Below are 15950 nucleotides of genomic sequence, written 5' to 3'. Positions count from 1 at the left end.
GTACTGGCTCACCCCAGTGACCCCTGGGTTCCAGGTCTTCAGATGCTAGCAGGTTTCAGTAGGCTACTCAAGATCCCTTTGGAATGGGTTTTGTCGGTCCTTGTGGTCTTTAATAACTCTGTTGTTGCGTTCATCTGCTCAAGCCTTTGCACTCCATGATAATTACTTCAGAACCAACACACACACACAACTGCACACACACACACAACTGCACACACACACACAACTGCGCGCGCGCGCGCACACACACACACACACACACACTGCCCACAGATCTTCAGCACTATCCTTACAGTTGCAAACATGAACTAGACGCCCCACTAATAAAGCCTGCATTGGGGATATTTTGAAAAATTACCGGCTTTGTGAGCATGGCAGGGTAGTTTAAAGCAATTAAGGGGCAAGTGATCTTTGTTAACTGCTGGTGATCATACTCTTTGTGGCATGCAGAATATGGTAGCCAACAAATGATACCTGCTGCCACATTCCACAATTGGACTGCACATATGAGAGCAGAGCAGGTTTAATTTTCAAACTCAAGCATGGGGTTATTTCAGATTAGGTAACATGGATCTTTCAGACCCACCACCTCTAAAAGTACCCTTCTGGATTCTTCTACGCTGGATTTTTAAAATTCTAGGTTAGGAACCACTAATCTATTTTAGTTGGTGCATAACTTTGCACTGTGTGTTCAGTGAAGGTAATAATCTACAGCATCATGGGGGGGCAGTTATTATTATTTCCAATTTTATTGATGAAAAACATTAGGCTCAGCAAGATTGTCTTGCTCAGAAATGCTCAGCTGAAATGCACTCACATTAGATTGTACATGTCAACTGCTGTGCAAGGATTACTTCTGCATTTATCCCCAGGTTGCTGTAAATGTATTTCCAAGGAGTAACTTGCTGGATGTAACCTACCAATAGATAACTACAGTGAAAGTAACAGCATGAGGAAGGGCATAGCACCCATTGCTTTGTTATTTATTAATGTATATACCACTTGCATGCCAAAGTGGCTTCTAAGTGGTTTACAAGTGTAAAATCAATTATGAAACACCCACACATTAAATTAAAACATGCAATAAAACAGTTCCATCAAAATATGAAAAAACCCATTATTAAAATATATAATAATCCAAGCCCATCAAGAAGCATAACGATTCAAACAGCTGAAAGATTAATTCGGATAATTAGATCAGGAAATTCACACTCAGGGTTCGTCTAATTCAAGTTTGCATCTCCAAAAGCCGACAGAATTCCAATACCGAGGGGGCTGCTTGTATTTTGGTATGGAGAGCATTCCACAACATGGGTGCTTCCAGTGAAAAAGCCTGCCTCTGATACTCATCAGGCTGTGGCAAAACTAACTAGGTTCCGTTTGCTGATTTTAATGCCCTTATTGGACAGTGGGGGGAAAGACGGCTTTTCAGGTAACCTGGTGCAGAGTTCTTTAGGGCTTTATATGGAAGTCGCATGACTTACTTGTTTCGGGAAGCTTTTAATGTTTGATGTATTATAGTATTTTAATATGCTTTTGGAAGCCGCCCAGAGTGGCCGGGGAAGCCCAGCCAGATGGGCGGGGTATAAATAATAAATTATTATTATTATTATATTACTTGCATAGGAGGTTCTGTGGCTAATAGGCAGTCAGTGCCAGAGCCCCAAACACTGGTGTGCCCAATAAGGAGCATCTCTACTGCAGTCGAGCCTTTAAACCATCTTAGAATGGGGAAAACAAAATGACGTTAGGCTAAATCTTGCAGAAATGTAACTGATCCACTGAACAAGGAACACAACAGAAGGCTGCATGTCCACTGTTGGGGACTACCGCCCTGCACCAAAGTAATGAGCAATAATCACTCAAGAGGGAGGTACACTTTGTTGTGAGTTTCATTGGCCACCCAACAGGTTATCAATGCTGTCTGATTACTTGGCATGTGGCAATTAGTGACAAATGCATCCCATTCCATTTGGAATTGCCAGTGTGGGGTTTCCATTTCGCAGAGACCTCTTTCTATACATGGGCTATTGTGTTCCAAAGGCCTCTGGGGAGAAAAGCCGATCTGAGACTTACACACTTGCTGCTGGAATTCTGTCTTGGCTCTCACAATAACGACAGTGGCACGGCCGGCTCTCTTTATAACCGAATCAACCTTATGAGCTACTTGATGCTATCTGGGAGGTGGCAGCAACAGAAATCGCTTAGCAAAGTAAATAAGGCAAAGCTGCCTGGTGACACAGTTATTATTGGCACAGATGTATGAGCCTCCCAAGTATTTAAGCAGAATGTACGTAATTCTAAAGAAGTGAAGCATTGTTGGGAGGTTGATGTGGGTAGGCAGTAGGCGTCTTGCTGGTTTAATTCCCATTTGTTTTGGTCGACTCGAGCATCTTTTGGTCTCTTGAGCAGGTGTTGCATCTTCTTGCTGTCTTACTGTTTTAAATGCATCTTTTCGTGCTCACTTACTTCCTTGATCTGTTAGAATTTAGAAAAGTCCATTTGCTTTTGAAAAGAGAGTGCCAGAGAATTATGGGTGGTGGTGTGTATATATATATATATATATATATATATATATATATATATATAGTATCTGTTTATTTACAAAGGTACATGCTGAGTTGATGTAGGCAGCCCGGCAGTGTCAGTCTTCAAAGCAGCCTTAGTCTTGCCAACTCTCAAGGAAACAGCCTTTATTAGTAGCCTTCCCCTTCCAAAGCCAATCCTTCCCAGCCATCTCAATAACTCTGCAATGTGTATCTCCTTCACTAACTATGTTCCAGCTACCATAATAATTTGCCTTCAACATCCACCCAGTTAGGTGGAAGGGTGTTTTATAACTAGAAGACACCAGCTGTAAATGCTGATTTAAGAAAACATCATCTAGACATCGGTGTCCATTAAATCATAGAATTGTAGAGTTGAAAGGGACCCCAAGGGTCAACAAGTTGAACCATCTGCATTGCAGAAATCTATGAAGAAGCATCTTTAGCTCTTGGTTCATAAAACCTAGGAGAAAGGTGATCTCACCTGACTCCATTCCCATTACAACATTTTTGTTTTTACAACAAAAGTGCTGACACCCAAAATATCCAACATATTCATTTTCCTAGTTGGCTTGACGTGACACTTCCCATATCTGTGCTTCTTCCCCGATCGTTTTGCCTTGAGATATTGCAGATTGTTGGGTAAGCATTTTTGGACTGGAATGGGAAAGTCTAGCTGTTATATTAGCCCTATAATAATGTTTAACTAGGAGCAATAATGATCTGTCTCAAACCTTTATAGAGGTCTCAGCAGGCAGTTTTATACTAAGGTGTTTGTCAACTCTGGCTACAAAAATATGTGAGAATGGAGATAAGGCAAAAATATAAAGATAGCAGAGCCTGGAAATGATTGTGGACAGTGGAATACAAGCATAGTTAGTAGCATGAGTTAACCACCTGCATCTGAACATTTACGGCCCTCAATAAATATTCTGATGGCCCCTTTGCTGGCTTTATTTTCCTTTCTCAATTTATCAGTGTAACAACACAGTAGTGTATGATACATCTCCCATTCCCTTTTCAGTACTGTCATATGGCTGGTCTTTAAAAGGTCTAATCTAAAGCCCATTAAAGTGTGAGTTCAGTGCTGAGCAGCTGTGGAGTTTTAGAGCTGCAGCATTTGCGACTCATCAAAAACCAGATCAGGCTGGCAAAAGCCTAAAACAGCATCCCTGGGTCAACTCAAAGGTGGTGGTGGTGGGGAATCCTATCTGATTTACAGTTTAAGGTTTAACATGCCTTTACTTCTGCTGCGCAAGGTAGGGTGTGTGTGGGGATGAGGCAGGCCTTACTATGAAGCAACTTGAAGCAGTTGCTTTAGGACGTGGATAAGGGGAAAGATAGGTGGGTGGGATGTGGCCATCTATTTTGGATGCAAAAAGTATCTACAGCCAGCAGAAGACATTACAGTTATATCTGTTTGTCTTTTGGGTCTAGGGATCTTCTTTCCATCTACCTATCCTGTGCTGTGGCTTGGAGAAACACAAGGGGAATGGTAATTAATACTGCAGGGCAAGGCAAATCAGGACCCTGGCCAGCTCCCAGTGGGCCCTGTTAGATGAGCTTTAGAAGATGTTGTCTCAGCAAAGGTTTAGTCTTGGGGTGACTGGTGCATTATCTCGATCAGAGTCCTCCTCTGGCCAACACCGGTAACCTGAGCCTGGGTGTACATTCCTAACCAGCTCTCTAGGCCTTAATAGATACTTGTGAATGGCTTAGCCCTATGCTTATGTTGCTCCTGCTCACCATTACCTCTTGTAAAAGACACAGAGAGCAAAAAACTTAAATATACCGCCACATTTTCTATCCATTTGCCTCCCCATTTATTTTCCATTGTCCCAAGACAAGATGCTCTTAGCCTGCATGTGAGCTGGGCTCTCAGTAGCTGCTCTACTTTTAGGTTAATCAGAGCTCTGGTATGAGCGTATCTTAGAAACGAGGCAAGAAGGCTGATAAAATATTTTTTACATCAGTTTAATAATAAAGTCCCATTAACCATCCATAACATCTAGAGATAGAGTAGAAAAGACATTAAAATAAATTAGTTTCACAGGATTTCTGTAAGGGGAAATATAGGAATAGCAGTGCTGGGTTGGCACATCCTTCACGAGCCTTCTCAGTTCACCATTTATGGAACATCCTCTCTGGTGAGGTGTGTCTGCCCCCTTCTTTATTAACATTCCTTTTTACCCAGTCATCTTATGGCTGTAACCTTGAAATTATTAGCTGTGTGAGCATGTGATTGTTTGTAAATGCTTTTAAATATGTTGGTATTTTATTTTTAATTGTATTGTGTTAGCACTGGCATGTTTGCTCTCCTTTGGGTGGAAGGGTGGGATATAAATTTAATAAAACTATCTTCTTCATCAATGTATTAGACATCTGTACAGCTGTGACTGTGCTGCACAGCTCAGGATATCAGCATCACAGCACAACTTCCCAGTTACTTTGGCTTGTCACGTTCTGTCATGCTAGGCTCCTGTGTTGTTTGAAAGGCTCAAAATTCACAGTTTTGCAGTTGTTTACACTCAAGCATCAAGAACCAGTACTCAAAAATGGAGAATCCCCCCCCCCCAACAAAAATTAGGTTTTTACAAAAAGAAAAACCAGCCTGAGCCGGAGTGGTTATAAATGCCCTCTTATGACTTACCACTTTATTCTGACCTTAAAGAACTGTTCTCTCGACTCTGTCTTTTCTTTCCACTTCCTGCCTGCGTTTATGTTTCTGAGCCTGACAAAGATGCTGGCCTCTCTTCCTTTAAATTAATGTGAGCTGTTTGGGGAGACAATAATTAGACTGATAGATGGATAGTCGCAGTATCACAGAATTGTAGAGTTGGAAACAACCACAAGGACAATCCAGTCCAACCCTCTGCAATGGAGGAATCCTTTTACCCAACGTGGGACTCGAACCCACAGCCCTGGAGGAAATGGGTGGAGATGTTGCTTAGCAACCAGGCAGAGTGGCATGATGATATTCACGTGCTTCGATCGGTTGTGCAGTTCTGATGAAGTTTTCCTCAGTATGGTTGCTTGATCCATGGTTTTAAGCTCGGTAATAAGTTGCAATAGACTGGAAAGAGAAGTTGCTGAATTGCAACTTATTACCAAACTTAAAAACATGGAGAGACCTGGTCTGAATAGAGACATTGGATTCTTATCTCATTATACATGAAAAAGCTATTTTTAGCCATCTCACCCCTTGCTTTTTCCTGTAAGACCAATTGCAGTCGTTAACAATCGTCAACAGGTTTACCACACCTATCAGCCAATCACCCATTCCCACCACCCTTCTGAGTAATACCCCTCCCCAACCTCTCACTATATACAGTGGTACCTCGGGTTACATACGCTTCAGGTTACAGACACTTCAGGTTACAGACTCCGCTAACCCAGAAATAGTACCTCGGGTTAAGAACTTTGCTTCAGGATGAGAACAGAAATCGTGCTCTGGTGGTGCAGCGACAGCAGGAGGCCCCATTAGCTAAAGTGGTGCTTCAGGTTAAGAACAGTTTCAGGTTAAGAACGGACCTCCAGAACGAATCAAGTACTTAACCCAAGGTACCACTGTATAAGGGTCTGATGACTTCTGTTTCAGTGTATCTGAAGAAGTGTACACGCACACGAAAGCTCATACCAATAACAAACTTAGTCGGTCTCTAAGGTGCTACTGGAAGGAATTTTTTTATTTTGTTTTGGCTACGGCAGACCAACACGGCTACCTAAAGGTAAAGGTAAAGGTACCCCTGCCTGTTCAGGCCAGTCTTGCCAGACTCTAGGGTTGTGCGCTCATCTCACTCTATAGGCCGGGAGCCAGCGCTGTCCACAGACACTTCCGGGTCACGTGGCCAGCATGACAAGCTGCATCTGGCGAGCCAGCACAGCACACGGTACGCCGTTTACCTTCCCGCTGGTAAGCGGTCCCTATTTATCTACTTGCACCCGGAGGTGCTTTTGAACTGCTAGGTTGGCAGGCACTGGGACCGAATGACGGGAGCGCACCCCGCCGCGGGGATTCGAACCGCCGACCATGCGATCGGCAAGTCCTAGGCACTGAGGTTTTACCCACAGCGCCACCCACGTCCCTGTAGGGATATTAGTTGTTAGCTTTGGGAGATGTGTGTCAGTGTGGTTGCCCATTGAAGTTCTGTGTTGGACTGGGGGCTTCTGTGGAGCTGTATGCTGGGACACCAATCCCCCAAAACACGCACCTACGTTGGATTCAATGTTACTTGCGGTTTTATGCAACTTGCCACAGAGTGACGCTGCAAGACAGAGGTTGAGGACCTCAGGCCTGGGAGCCAAATTTGGCCCTCAAAGTGCCTTTGCCTGGCCCTCTTGACTTTCTCCCCGGCCACAGCCCCTTTCTCAAAGTCACCCCTTTCTCAAAGTCAGCCCCTCCCCCCAATTGCTTGAACTCAGTTCCGGCATCTTTCAGGTGGGCGCCATTGCCATTATAAGAGAACAAGACAGGGGTTCATGGTGAGTTAGAATAAAATAATTGTGGAGCTGGAAGGGAACCTGAGGGTCATCTAGTCCAACCCCCTGCAATGCAGGGCTATGCAGCTGTCCCATACGGGGATCGAACCTGCAATCTTGGTGTTATCGGCACCATGCTCTAACCAACTGTGCTATCCATCTGCTTAGCTCTGGCACCTCTTTTTCTAGAAAAATAACACTGCTTCTTGGTCATGTTTTGCACCACCCTTGAGTATTTTTGCTTGGCTGGAATGTCATTGGCCCCTGATAATGCCACTTGCTTGGCTAAATGGAGGATAGAGAGAGGGGGGAGTGTGACTGTGTGTACTAATCAACTGTGCAAAGGTAAAATTTATTTATTTTTTGCTCCTTCCACTTTTGGCTCTGGCCACATCTACTAGTGGCATGCAACTCCCTAAATTTGCCTAGAAGGCAATGCGACCCTATTCTTTGCTGTAAATTTTGGAGATTACAGCTATCCTAAGAGAGCGTTTCATTTGGAAAGTTACTAGACTATAGCCACTAAAGTTCTAACCTCATTTGTCTAATGGGAAGGGGGAAAATCCCATTTGCTTTTTTTCCTTCTTACTCTCTCTCTTTTCAAGAGTTCTCTAAATGAGTCTAGGGATGAGTAATAGGGAACTTGAGAGTGAAGCATAATGGAAAAAGAAGAAAGGCTTTTATCAGGTGGAACCACTAGTGGGTGCCGTTACAATAACGTATGATTTGAAATGCATTGGATGGTTAACTGTGTTCGTTTCGAGTCCAGTATATAGAAATGCAGAGCTGTATCCCTAGACAGAATGTGGTAAGACCCTGTTTATAAAATAAAGCCCTTTGCAGAGTGGCTGAGTGCTTGAAAGCCTGGTAGAGCACAGACTTTGCATTCAAAAGGCCCCAAGTGCAGTCTTTAGCATCTCCAAGTAGGGCTAAGGAAAGACTCCTGCCTGCAACCCTAGAGAGCTATTGGGAGTCAGTGTCAGCAGTACTGAGCTAAACGGATCTATGACCATTTTTCCATATAGATACATAGGGATAGCTATAGCTATACTGTAGATATGCATCACACTAAGAACATAACATAGGAATACCTGGGTCAGGCCAATGGTACGTTTCCAAGCACAATTCAAAGTGTTGGTGCTGACCTTTATAGCCCTAAATGGCCTTGGTCCAGTATACCTGAAGGAGCATCTCCACCTCCATTGTTCAGCCCAGACACTGAGGTCCAGCTCTGAGGACCTTCTGGCAGTTCCCTCGCTGCGAGAAGTGAGGTTACAGGGAACCAGGCAGATGGCCTTCTTGGTGGTGGCACCCGTCTTGTGGAATGCCCTCCCATCAGATGTCAAGGAAATAAACAACTACCTGACTTTTAGAAGACATCTGAAGGCAGCCCTGTTTAGGGAATTTTTAAATGTTTGATGTTTTAGCCTGTTTTTAATATTCTGTTGGGAGCTGCCCAGAGTGGCTGGGGAAGCCCAGCCAGATGGGTGGGGTATAAATAATAAATTATTATCATCTCGTCCAGCATCCTGTTCTCATAGTGGTGAACCAGATGCCCCTCTGGGAAACCAGGGAGCAGAGCATGCGCACAAGAGCCCTCTCCCCTCCCATGGTTTTCAACAGCTGGTATTCAGAAGCATTGTTGCCTACAGATGCGGAGGTAGACCATAGCCATCAACGGCCTTATTCTCCATGAATTTGTCTAATCTCTCTTTTAAAGCCATCCAAGTTGGCAGCCATCACTCCTCCTGGGGGAGAGGGTTCCATAGTTTGACTATGTGCTGTGTAAAAAAGTACTTTATTTTATCTGTCTTAATTCTTCAAACGTTCAATGTCATCTGATGTCCCTAAGTTCTAAGGGAGGGAGAAATACCTTTTCTCTAAACTAAAAAGTCTGAGGTGTGCTATCTCACACACTGCTCTACAAATGCAACTGGAAAACTTAATTGCACACACAGTTTGTTTGCTTCTTCATTTATTTAAAGGGTGTGTACCCCACTCTTCGGGACGTGGGTGGCGCTGGGGTCTAAACCACAGAGCCTAGGACTTGCTGATCAGAAGGTCGGAGGTTTGAATCCCCACAACGGGGTGAGCTCCCATTGCTTGGTCCCTGCTCCTGCCCACTTAGCAGTTTGAAAGCATGTAAAAGTGCAAGTAGATAAATAGGTACCACTCCGGCGAGAAGGTAAATGGCGTTTCCGTGCACTGCTCTGGTTTCGTCAGAAGCGGCTTAGTCATGCTGGCCACATGACCCAGAAGCTGTACACTGGCTCACCTCGGCGAGATGAGCGCCGCAACCCTAATGTCAGCCGCAACTGGACCTAACAGTCAGGGGTCCCTTTACCTTTACCCCACTCTTCAGCCAAAAAGGCTCTCAAAGTGTCTTACATGCAATTAAAACAAGACAGCCCCTACCCACAGGCTCATAATCTAAAAACGGCGCACAAGGGAAAGGGGGCAGGCAGGGAAGAGGAAAATAAAAATTTATATTCAGGCACCAATTTGTAAAGAGTTGTTTCTGCAACGACCATCTGGCACAGTTGTGTGTTGCAAATAGAAACAAGTGTTTTCTGAAATTGTCAGCACAGAATGATCAATACTTTTATACAGACTTTGTGTTGGGAGCTGTCCTGAGCCGCTTTCCCACACCAAAACCAGACATCAGCCAATAATATGCTGCTCACAAGGGGAATTTTTGGACAGGATGGCTCCCTTTTCGGAACTATAATCGCCTGTACAGCTGACTTCTCCTTTTCTCCCCTCCCACAACAGATTCGCTGTTAGATAATATCTTAGTAACATGAATCATGTGTTATTATTAGTGCACATTAAAGTACGGGCACAAAGGAGGCAGGGAAACATGTATGCATTTATTTCTTTGTGAAATCCGCATACCACCCATCTGCCAAATGGAGTTCCAAATGCACATTAATTAAGCAACACAGACAACATTTGTAAGAAAAAGGATAAGCAAGGATAAAATGAGAATATTGAACTCCTTCAGGCAAAAAGGGGGAAACAGAAACAAATCGAGCACCAATTGTTATTTTGTTTAGTTTTCAATTACGAAGCGTTGGAAGTGGCTAGGATTAGATTTCCTGGCAGATACAAGGGGTGGCAATTTATTATTATCATTATCATTTTATTATTATATCCATTTATAATGGTGCTTAATGCCAAAACAGGTTTCCAAGTGGTTTACAAAGTATGATGCAGAAATTAAAATATGAGCACCCATAATTAAGATGCACAGTACAACAATCCCATTAAAATATATGCACCTGCAATTAAAATATATATACAGTGGTACCCACGGGTTAAGTACTTAATTCGTTCTGGAGGTCCGTTCTTAACCTGAAACTGTTTTTAACCTGAAGCACCACTTTAGCTAATGGGGCCTTGTGTTGCCACCGCGCTGCTGGAGCCCGATTTCTGTTCTTATCCTAAAGCAAAGTTCTTAACCTGAAGCACTATTTCTGGGTTAGCAGAGTGTGTAACCTGAAGCGTATGTAACCCAAGGTACCACTGTATATAATAAAACAATCCCATTAAATCAGCACAAAAATTGAAACAGTAGACTCGGGTGCATCTTCTAAATACAGACCAGGCCTTCCATATTTCAAGAGCAAGTCCTCTTTTTGTGAATTGCTTTGAGCCCCTGTCTCAAAGCAATACTTGCCTCACAAATGTAAGGCAAAAGCTGAGGTCGCTGACCCTATAAAAATGGTGGTCGGTGCGCAATGCATTGTGGGCCAGTGTACCATATTTGCTTGTGCACAAATGGGAGGGCTTCTCTGTAATGTAGGGTTGGGTTAGGGGTTATGAATCATCTACCATCTGCTGGGGACTGATCAGAAGTATGAATTGCCAAGCGGTTATTGCAAATCTGCTGTTTTGGCACAGGAATGCTAAGTGTGGAAAACCAGCAGAACTTACACTGCCTTAAACTAAGCGGGCCAAAATTATCTCTATTCCAAACACTGCTCAGGAGATGGGCTGCTGCCAGCAGAGCTTGCTTAAGCCTGCAGAGGGGAAACGTGCCTTTCAAATAGAGTTTGACTTAAACAGCCCTTTTTGCTAGGGTATGTTCTGCTGGGTTGCCAGGCCATGTAACCAAGCTGAAGTCACCTCACCACTCCCCTGGAATGAGACCCAGTTGAGCTGGGATGAGGGAGTAACACTGGCATATCTCCAGCTGAGCTGGGCTTAAGTTAGCATCAGCCAGATGAGCCAGAGATCTTCTGGATCCTAACACCTTCATCCTAGCAGATTGTGGGTTTGGATTGCCCCCTACACTTGTAGTAGTAGTAGCAGCAATAATAATAATACAGTGTTACCTCGGGTTACATACGCTTCAGGTTACAGACTCCGCTAACCCAGAAATAGTGCTTCAGGTTAAGAGCTTTGCTTCAGGATGAGAACAAAAATTGTGCTCCGGCAGCGCGGCAGCAGCAGGAGGCCCCATTAGCTAAAGTGGTGCTTCAGGTTAAGAACAGTTTCAGGTTAAGAATGGACCTCCAGAACGAACTAAGTACTTAACCCGAGGTATCACAATAATAATAATAATAAATAATAATAATAATAATAATAATAATAATAATAATAATAAATTAGTAATACCTCTTGCCTAGTTTCTGTACACTGGGATCATCAAATTGTTGAATGAGAGGGCAGTCATTTCAATAAATGATAAATAATAAACAGGTTCATTTATAGGATAATGATGGTGATGGGGTTTTCAGTCGAGACTAATGGAGGCTTCGCCCCTTTGAAAATGTGTAGGAAGAGAAAATTCTGTTCAGGGACAAAGCATTACAGAAGGCTATTAATTTAGGGAAGGCACTTTAAATGCATAGGCATTTGCAGAGGAGACTGAATTGCCTTTAGAGGCAAACAATGAGCAGTTAAGCACTGCAACAGAAGAAAACAGATTGCGTTGTAATTAAAGTGGGCTTAGCTAACCTGAACGACCGAGAGCTTCATTGCAGAGCAGGGCTGGAGTGATCCAGCCCTCCAGATCCTGACAAGCTGCAGGGAGCTTGTATAATGGGGACATCCTTGCGAATTCTTCACTGCTTCACTGCATGGGCAGCAAGTGACGATTTGCCCCACGTTTTGAAGAGGGCTGAGGCATACTGGTAATTTCCATTTGCTGCTACAAGTTTAATTTGGAGCTGGAGTCTGCATTTGGTTTCATGCTGTTTTAATTCATCTGCAAGTGACATGAGCATGTCACATGGCGTACACATGCCACTGTGGATTATTATTGAGGGGGCCCAGCCCCCTCCTTGAAAATTTGGGGGGCAACTCATCACCTCCCTGCCCCCCAGATGGTGCCCCTGGTCTTATATATGCTCTTACTGTGATTTATGGCTGAGATGATAGATAGATAGATAGATAGATAGATAGATAGATAGATCTCTTCCTGGAAACCCTTTTAGCATGTGGGGAAATGATATAAAATATACAAAATGTATCTTTTTAGGGACTACCTTACTTCTGTAATTTTAAATTGTTTCAACTATTTTTTAATATTTTTAATATTATGTAATACTGTTTTTGTTTTTTTAATTAATTGTTGTAACCTCCCTTAAGGTGAAAGGTAGGAAATAAATTTTAACAATAATTGTAGTGGTCATCAGATTACTTGGCCTGATGTGTAATCTGGTAATAGATTGAGTGGTGTATAGAACCCCTATAATTTTCTTTATTAGTCTTCTAGAAATTCTTTTGGCTTTCTTAAAGTTTCTTCATTCACTTCAAATGCTGCTTTAGTCCAGTGATAAGGAACGTGTGGCCCTCCAGATGTAGTTCCAACTCCAGTCACCCTCAGTCAGCATGAGATGACAGATGTTTTGTTCCAGCAACAACTGGAGGGCCATCTCTGCTTTAGTCTGAAACAATGTTTCCCAAACTTGGCCCTCCAGCTGTTTTTGGACTACAACTCCCCTTATCCCTAGCTAGCAGGACCAGTGGTCAGGGGTGATGGGAATTGTAGTCCAAAACCAGGTGGAAACCCAAGTTTGAGAAACACTGGTCTAAAATATTGATGGGCTTTCTAGTTTGAAAATATTCTAGAAATGCGTGCTCTATTTTTTTTTTTTAACCACTCCATTTTCTCTTAAAGGCTGAGAAGACTATGATTGTATCCTTCATTATCAACAGAGGAGATGTTGGCCATCTTATAGGAAATGCTTGGAAACACCAGTTGACCGCTGGCTGAGTTGCTTTGATTCCTTCAAAAGACGTCGTCATTGCTGCTTAAAAAGGCTCTCACCTTGTGGTCCCACCATGTTTCCTATACTGGCTTAAACCATTTCCTAAAATGCTCCTTCTGCCGTTCCTTGCAGTCTTGTTATTGAAGGAAGATGCCTGTGGGAACTTTGGTCTTTTGGTTTCTGCACAGTCCAATGAGAGGAGAGTGGTTGCCTACATGCCAGGGGACATCATCATTGGGGCTCTGTTCTCTGTGCATCACCAGCCAACTGTTGACAAAGTCCATGAGAGGAAGTGCGGAGAGGTGAGGGAGCAGTATGGCATTCAGCGAGTGGAGGCCATGCTTCACACGCTCGACAGGATTAACCAGAACCAAACCTTGTTGCCAAACATAACGTTAGGTTGCGAGATCAGAGACTCGTGCTGGCACTCGGCGGTTGCTCTCGAGCAAAGCATTGAGTTCATACGGGATTCTCTCATCTCGGCAGAAGAGGAAGAAGGGCTGATGAAGTGTGTGGATGGCTCGACATCTTCCTTCCGCTCCAAAAAGCCCATCGTCGGCGTCATCGGGCCTGGGTCCAGTTCTGTGGCCATCCAGGTCCAAAACCTGTTGCAGCTCTTCAACATACCTCAGATTGCTTACTCTGCAACCAGCATGGACTTAAGTGACAAGACCTTGTTCAAGTACTTCATGAGAGTGGTGCCCTCGGATGCACAACAGGCCCGTGCGATGGTGGACATAGTTAAGAGATACAACTGGACTTACGTCTCTGCTGTGCATACTGAAGGTAAGGGAGAACGTTTATTTCATCTCCACATTCACATTCACATTCACATGCAATAAGGATACGTTCTGGGTTGCAGTATTAACATATGGAGCATATACCATGTTCCATGTTTGTAGAATCAGTATGATCTAGAACTGATTATTTTCTGTTGCCTCAAATTTTGAACCCCTTTATACATACAGCAAGGGCAGTGGTGGAGGAAGTCTCTTGGGTACTTGGGGAGGTGCGCCTAGGGGCATGGCGAACCACCCATAGGGGCGGGGTGTGCAGTGCCACACAGCACCCATAGGGACAGGCAGAGGTCCCAAGGGGGCAGGGCCGTCTTAAGCATATCCAGCACCGTGGTGCAAAGATCCCTCTGGTGGCGCCCCCCCGCAACTCCAAAACAAGGGAGGGGGCAGTGGAAAATGTCCTCTGCCTCCCCCACCGCCCGAATCCCCAGCTTTGTGCTGGTCCTGTGGGTTACCCAAGAGGCGAGGTCCATGCCTGGTCTGTGGTCAAAGGTGCAATGTGGAGGCAGTCTGTAGTAGCTGGAGCTGGGTGCAGGGCAGGGAGTTGGGTGAAGTCAGCAACAGGCAAGCAAGCAGGGAGCTAGGGCGGGTCAGGAGCTCTAGCAGAAAAGCAGGACAGGGCTCAGGCAGGAACTAGCAACCAACAATGTTGCTCCCGCAACTTGGGACAGGGGCTGGCCGGCTTTTATCTGCCCTGAGGCATAGGGCGGCCCCGATTCTCTGGTGACTCGCCTCTCCTGGCCTGGAGGTGAGCACTCCTCCTGCAGAAACTTAGTTCCCTCCACCTCTCTGCCCTGAGCCTCTGCAGCTCAGGAGAGGCTGGAGGGTTACCGGACCGAGAGGCAACCTTAGCTTCCTCTCATGGGGCTGAGAGTGGAGCACCGCAGGCAATGGGTCCTCCATCACCTCAGGAGCCAGAGCAGACTCAGCTGGTGCCTGCACCTGAGGATCCAGCACAGGCGAGGACCCTTCAGGCTCATGCCCCAGCCCCAGCTCAGCTGGTTCTGGAGGCAGGGGATCCTGTGCAGCCTGGGATCCCTCAGGTTCAGCATCCGAGTCCGAATCCCAGGCCGTCACAGGCGTGGTGGTGGCGATCAAGCAGGAAAACGTGTTGACAGATATGCTCTCCAGCATCAGGGCACCTGAGAAGGCAGCCCCGGAAGGCTGTGCAGCGTCTTTCACCAGGAAGCAGGAGGAGGAAAATGACCGGGAGCAGGGCTGTCTTTAGCAGATGCAGTGGCTTGGGAAGAAAGCTGCACACCCACCAGCCATATAGTTGGTGGGGCAGAGCTGGCGGGCATGCAGGAAAAGGGCAGGCTGCCGGCAAAGCCCTGCAGCTCCCCTACTTGCTAGGGAGCCCCTGAGAGGCTGGCTCCCTGGCGCAACGAACCCCTGACACCAATGGGAAAGACGGCTCTGCAAGGGGGTGCGTCGGCGTTGCCGCACGTCCCAGAGAGGTGCACCGGCAGCAGGGAATGTCCTGGCGGGGCACCTGTGGCGATGTCACCCCCCTCAGGGATGGCACCCGGGGCGGACCACACCCACCGCACCCTCCTTGCTCCGCCTCTGAGCAAGGATACCCCACCTATTTGCAAAATGCCTATTTAGCAGAGGATAAGCTCTAGTGATGTTTACACACCCCGTTCCCAAAACTAGAAACAAACACCTGTACCCTACAAAAAACTTGAAAACCCAGATAAAAAAGGAGGAAGCACACCCAAAATGGATAAGCCCTTCTCAAACAAGAAGAAGAAGAAGTCCCAAACACCTCATTAAAAATAATATAAAATGGGGGACAGGGCATATGGCCCTGGTGGGCACTAGGGTGTGTGTATGGAGGCATTGTTGTGTCTGTTGGGGAACCCAGATATGCATATATAAATGCATAAAAATACCACACATCACCACAA

At 45.2% G+C, this 15950-nt stretch overlaps 1 protein-coding gene across 5 annotated transcripts in view; it reads left to right on the top strand.

Moving 5' to 3' along the window:
* The window catches only part of GRM5 (glutamate metabotropic receptor 5), a 257435-nt gene that overhangs the window by 9258 nt on the left and 232227 nt on the right, over positions 1-15950 (top strand). For all 5 annotated transcript variants that reach the window (XM_081001807.1, XM_081001805.1, XM_081001806.1 and 2 more), the window contains exon 2: positions 13153-14029. In XM_081001807.1, the coding sequence (XP_080857933.1) occupies positions 13351-14029 (679 nt within the window). In that variant the 5' untranslated portion in view covers positions 13153-13350. The remainder of the gene's footprint in view (positions 1-13152; positions 14030-15950) is intronic.

This window comes from Podarcis pityusensis (genome assembly GCF_964106645.2).
Source record: "Podarcis pityusensis genome assembly, chromosome: 4".
NCBI classification, from domain to species: Eukaryota; Metazoa; Chordata; class Lepidosauria; order Squamata; family Lacertidae; genus Podarcis; species Podarcis pityusensis.
Note: the sequence above shows the minus strand (reverse complement) of the source record. Positions and strands in the feature narration are given on the sequence as shown.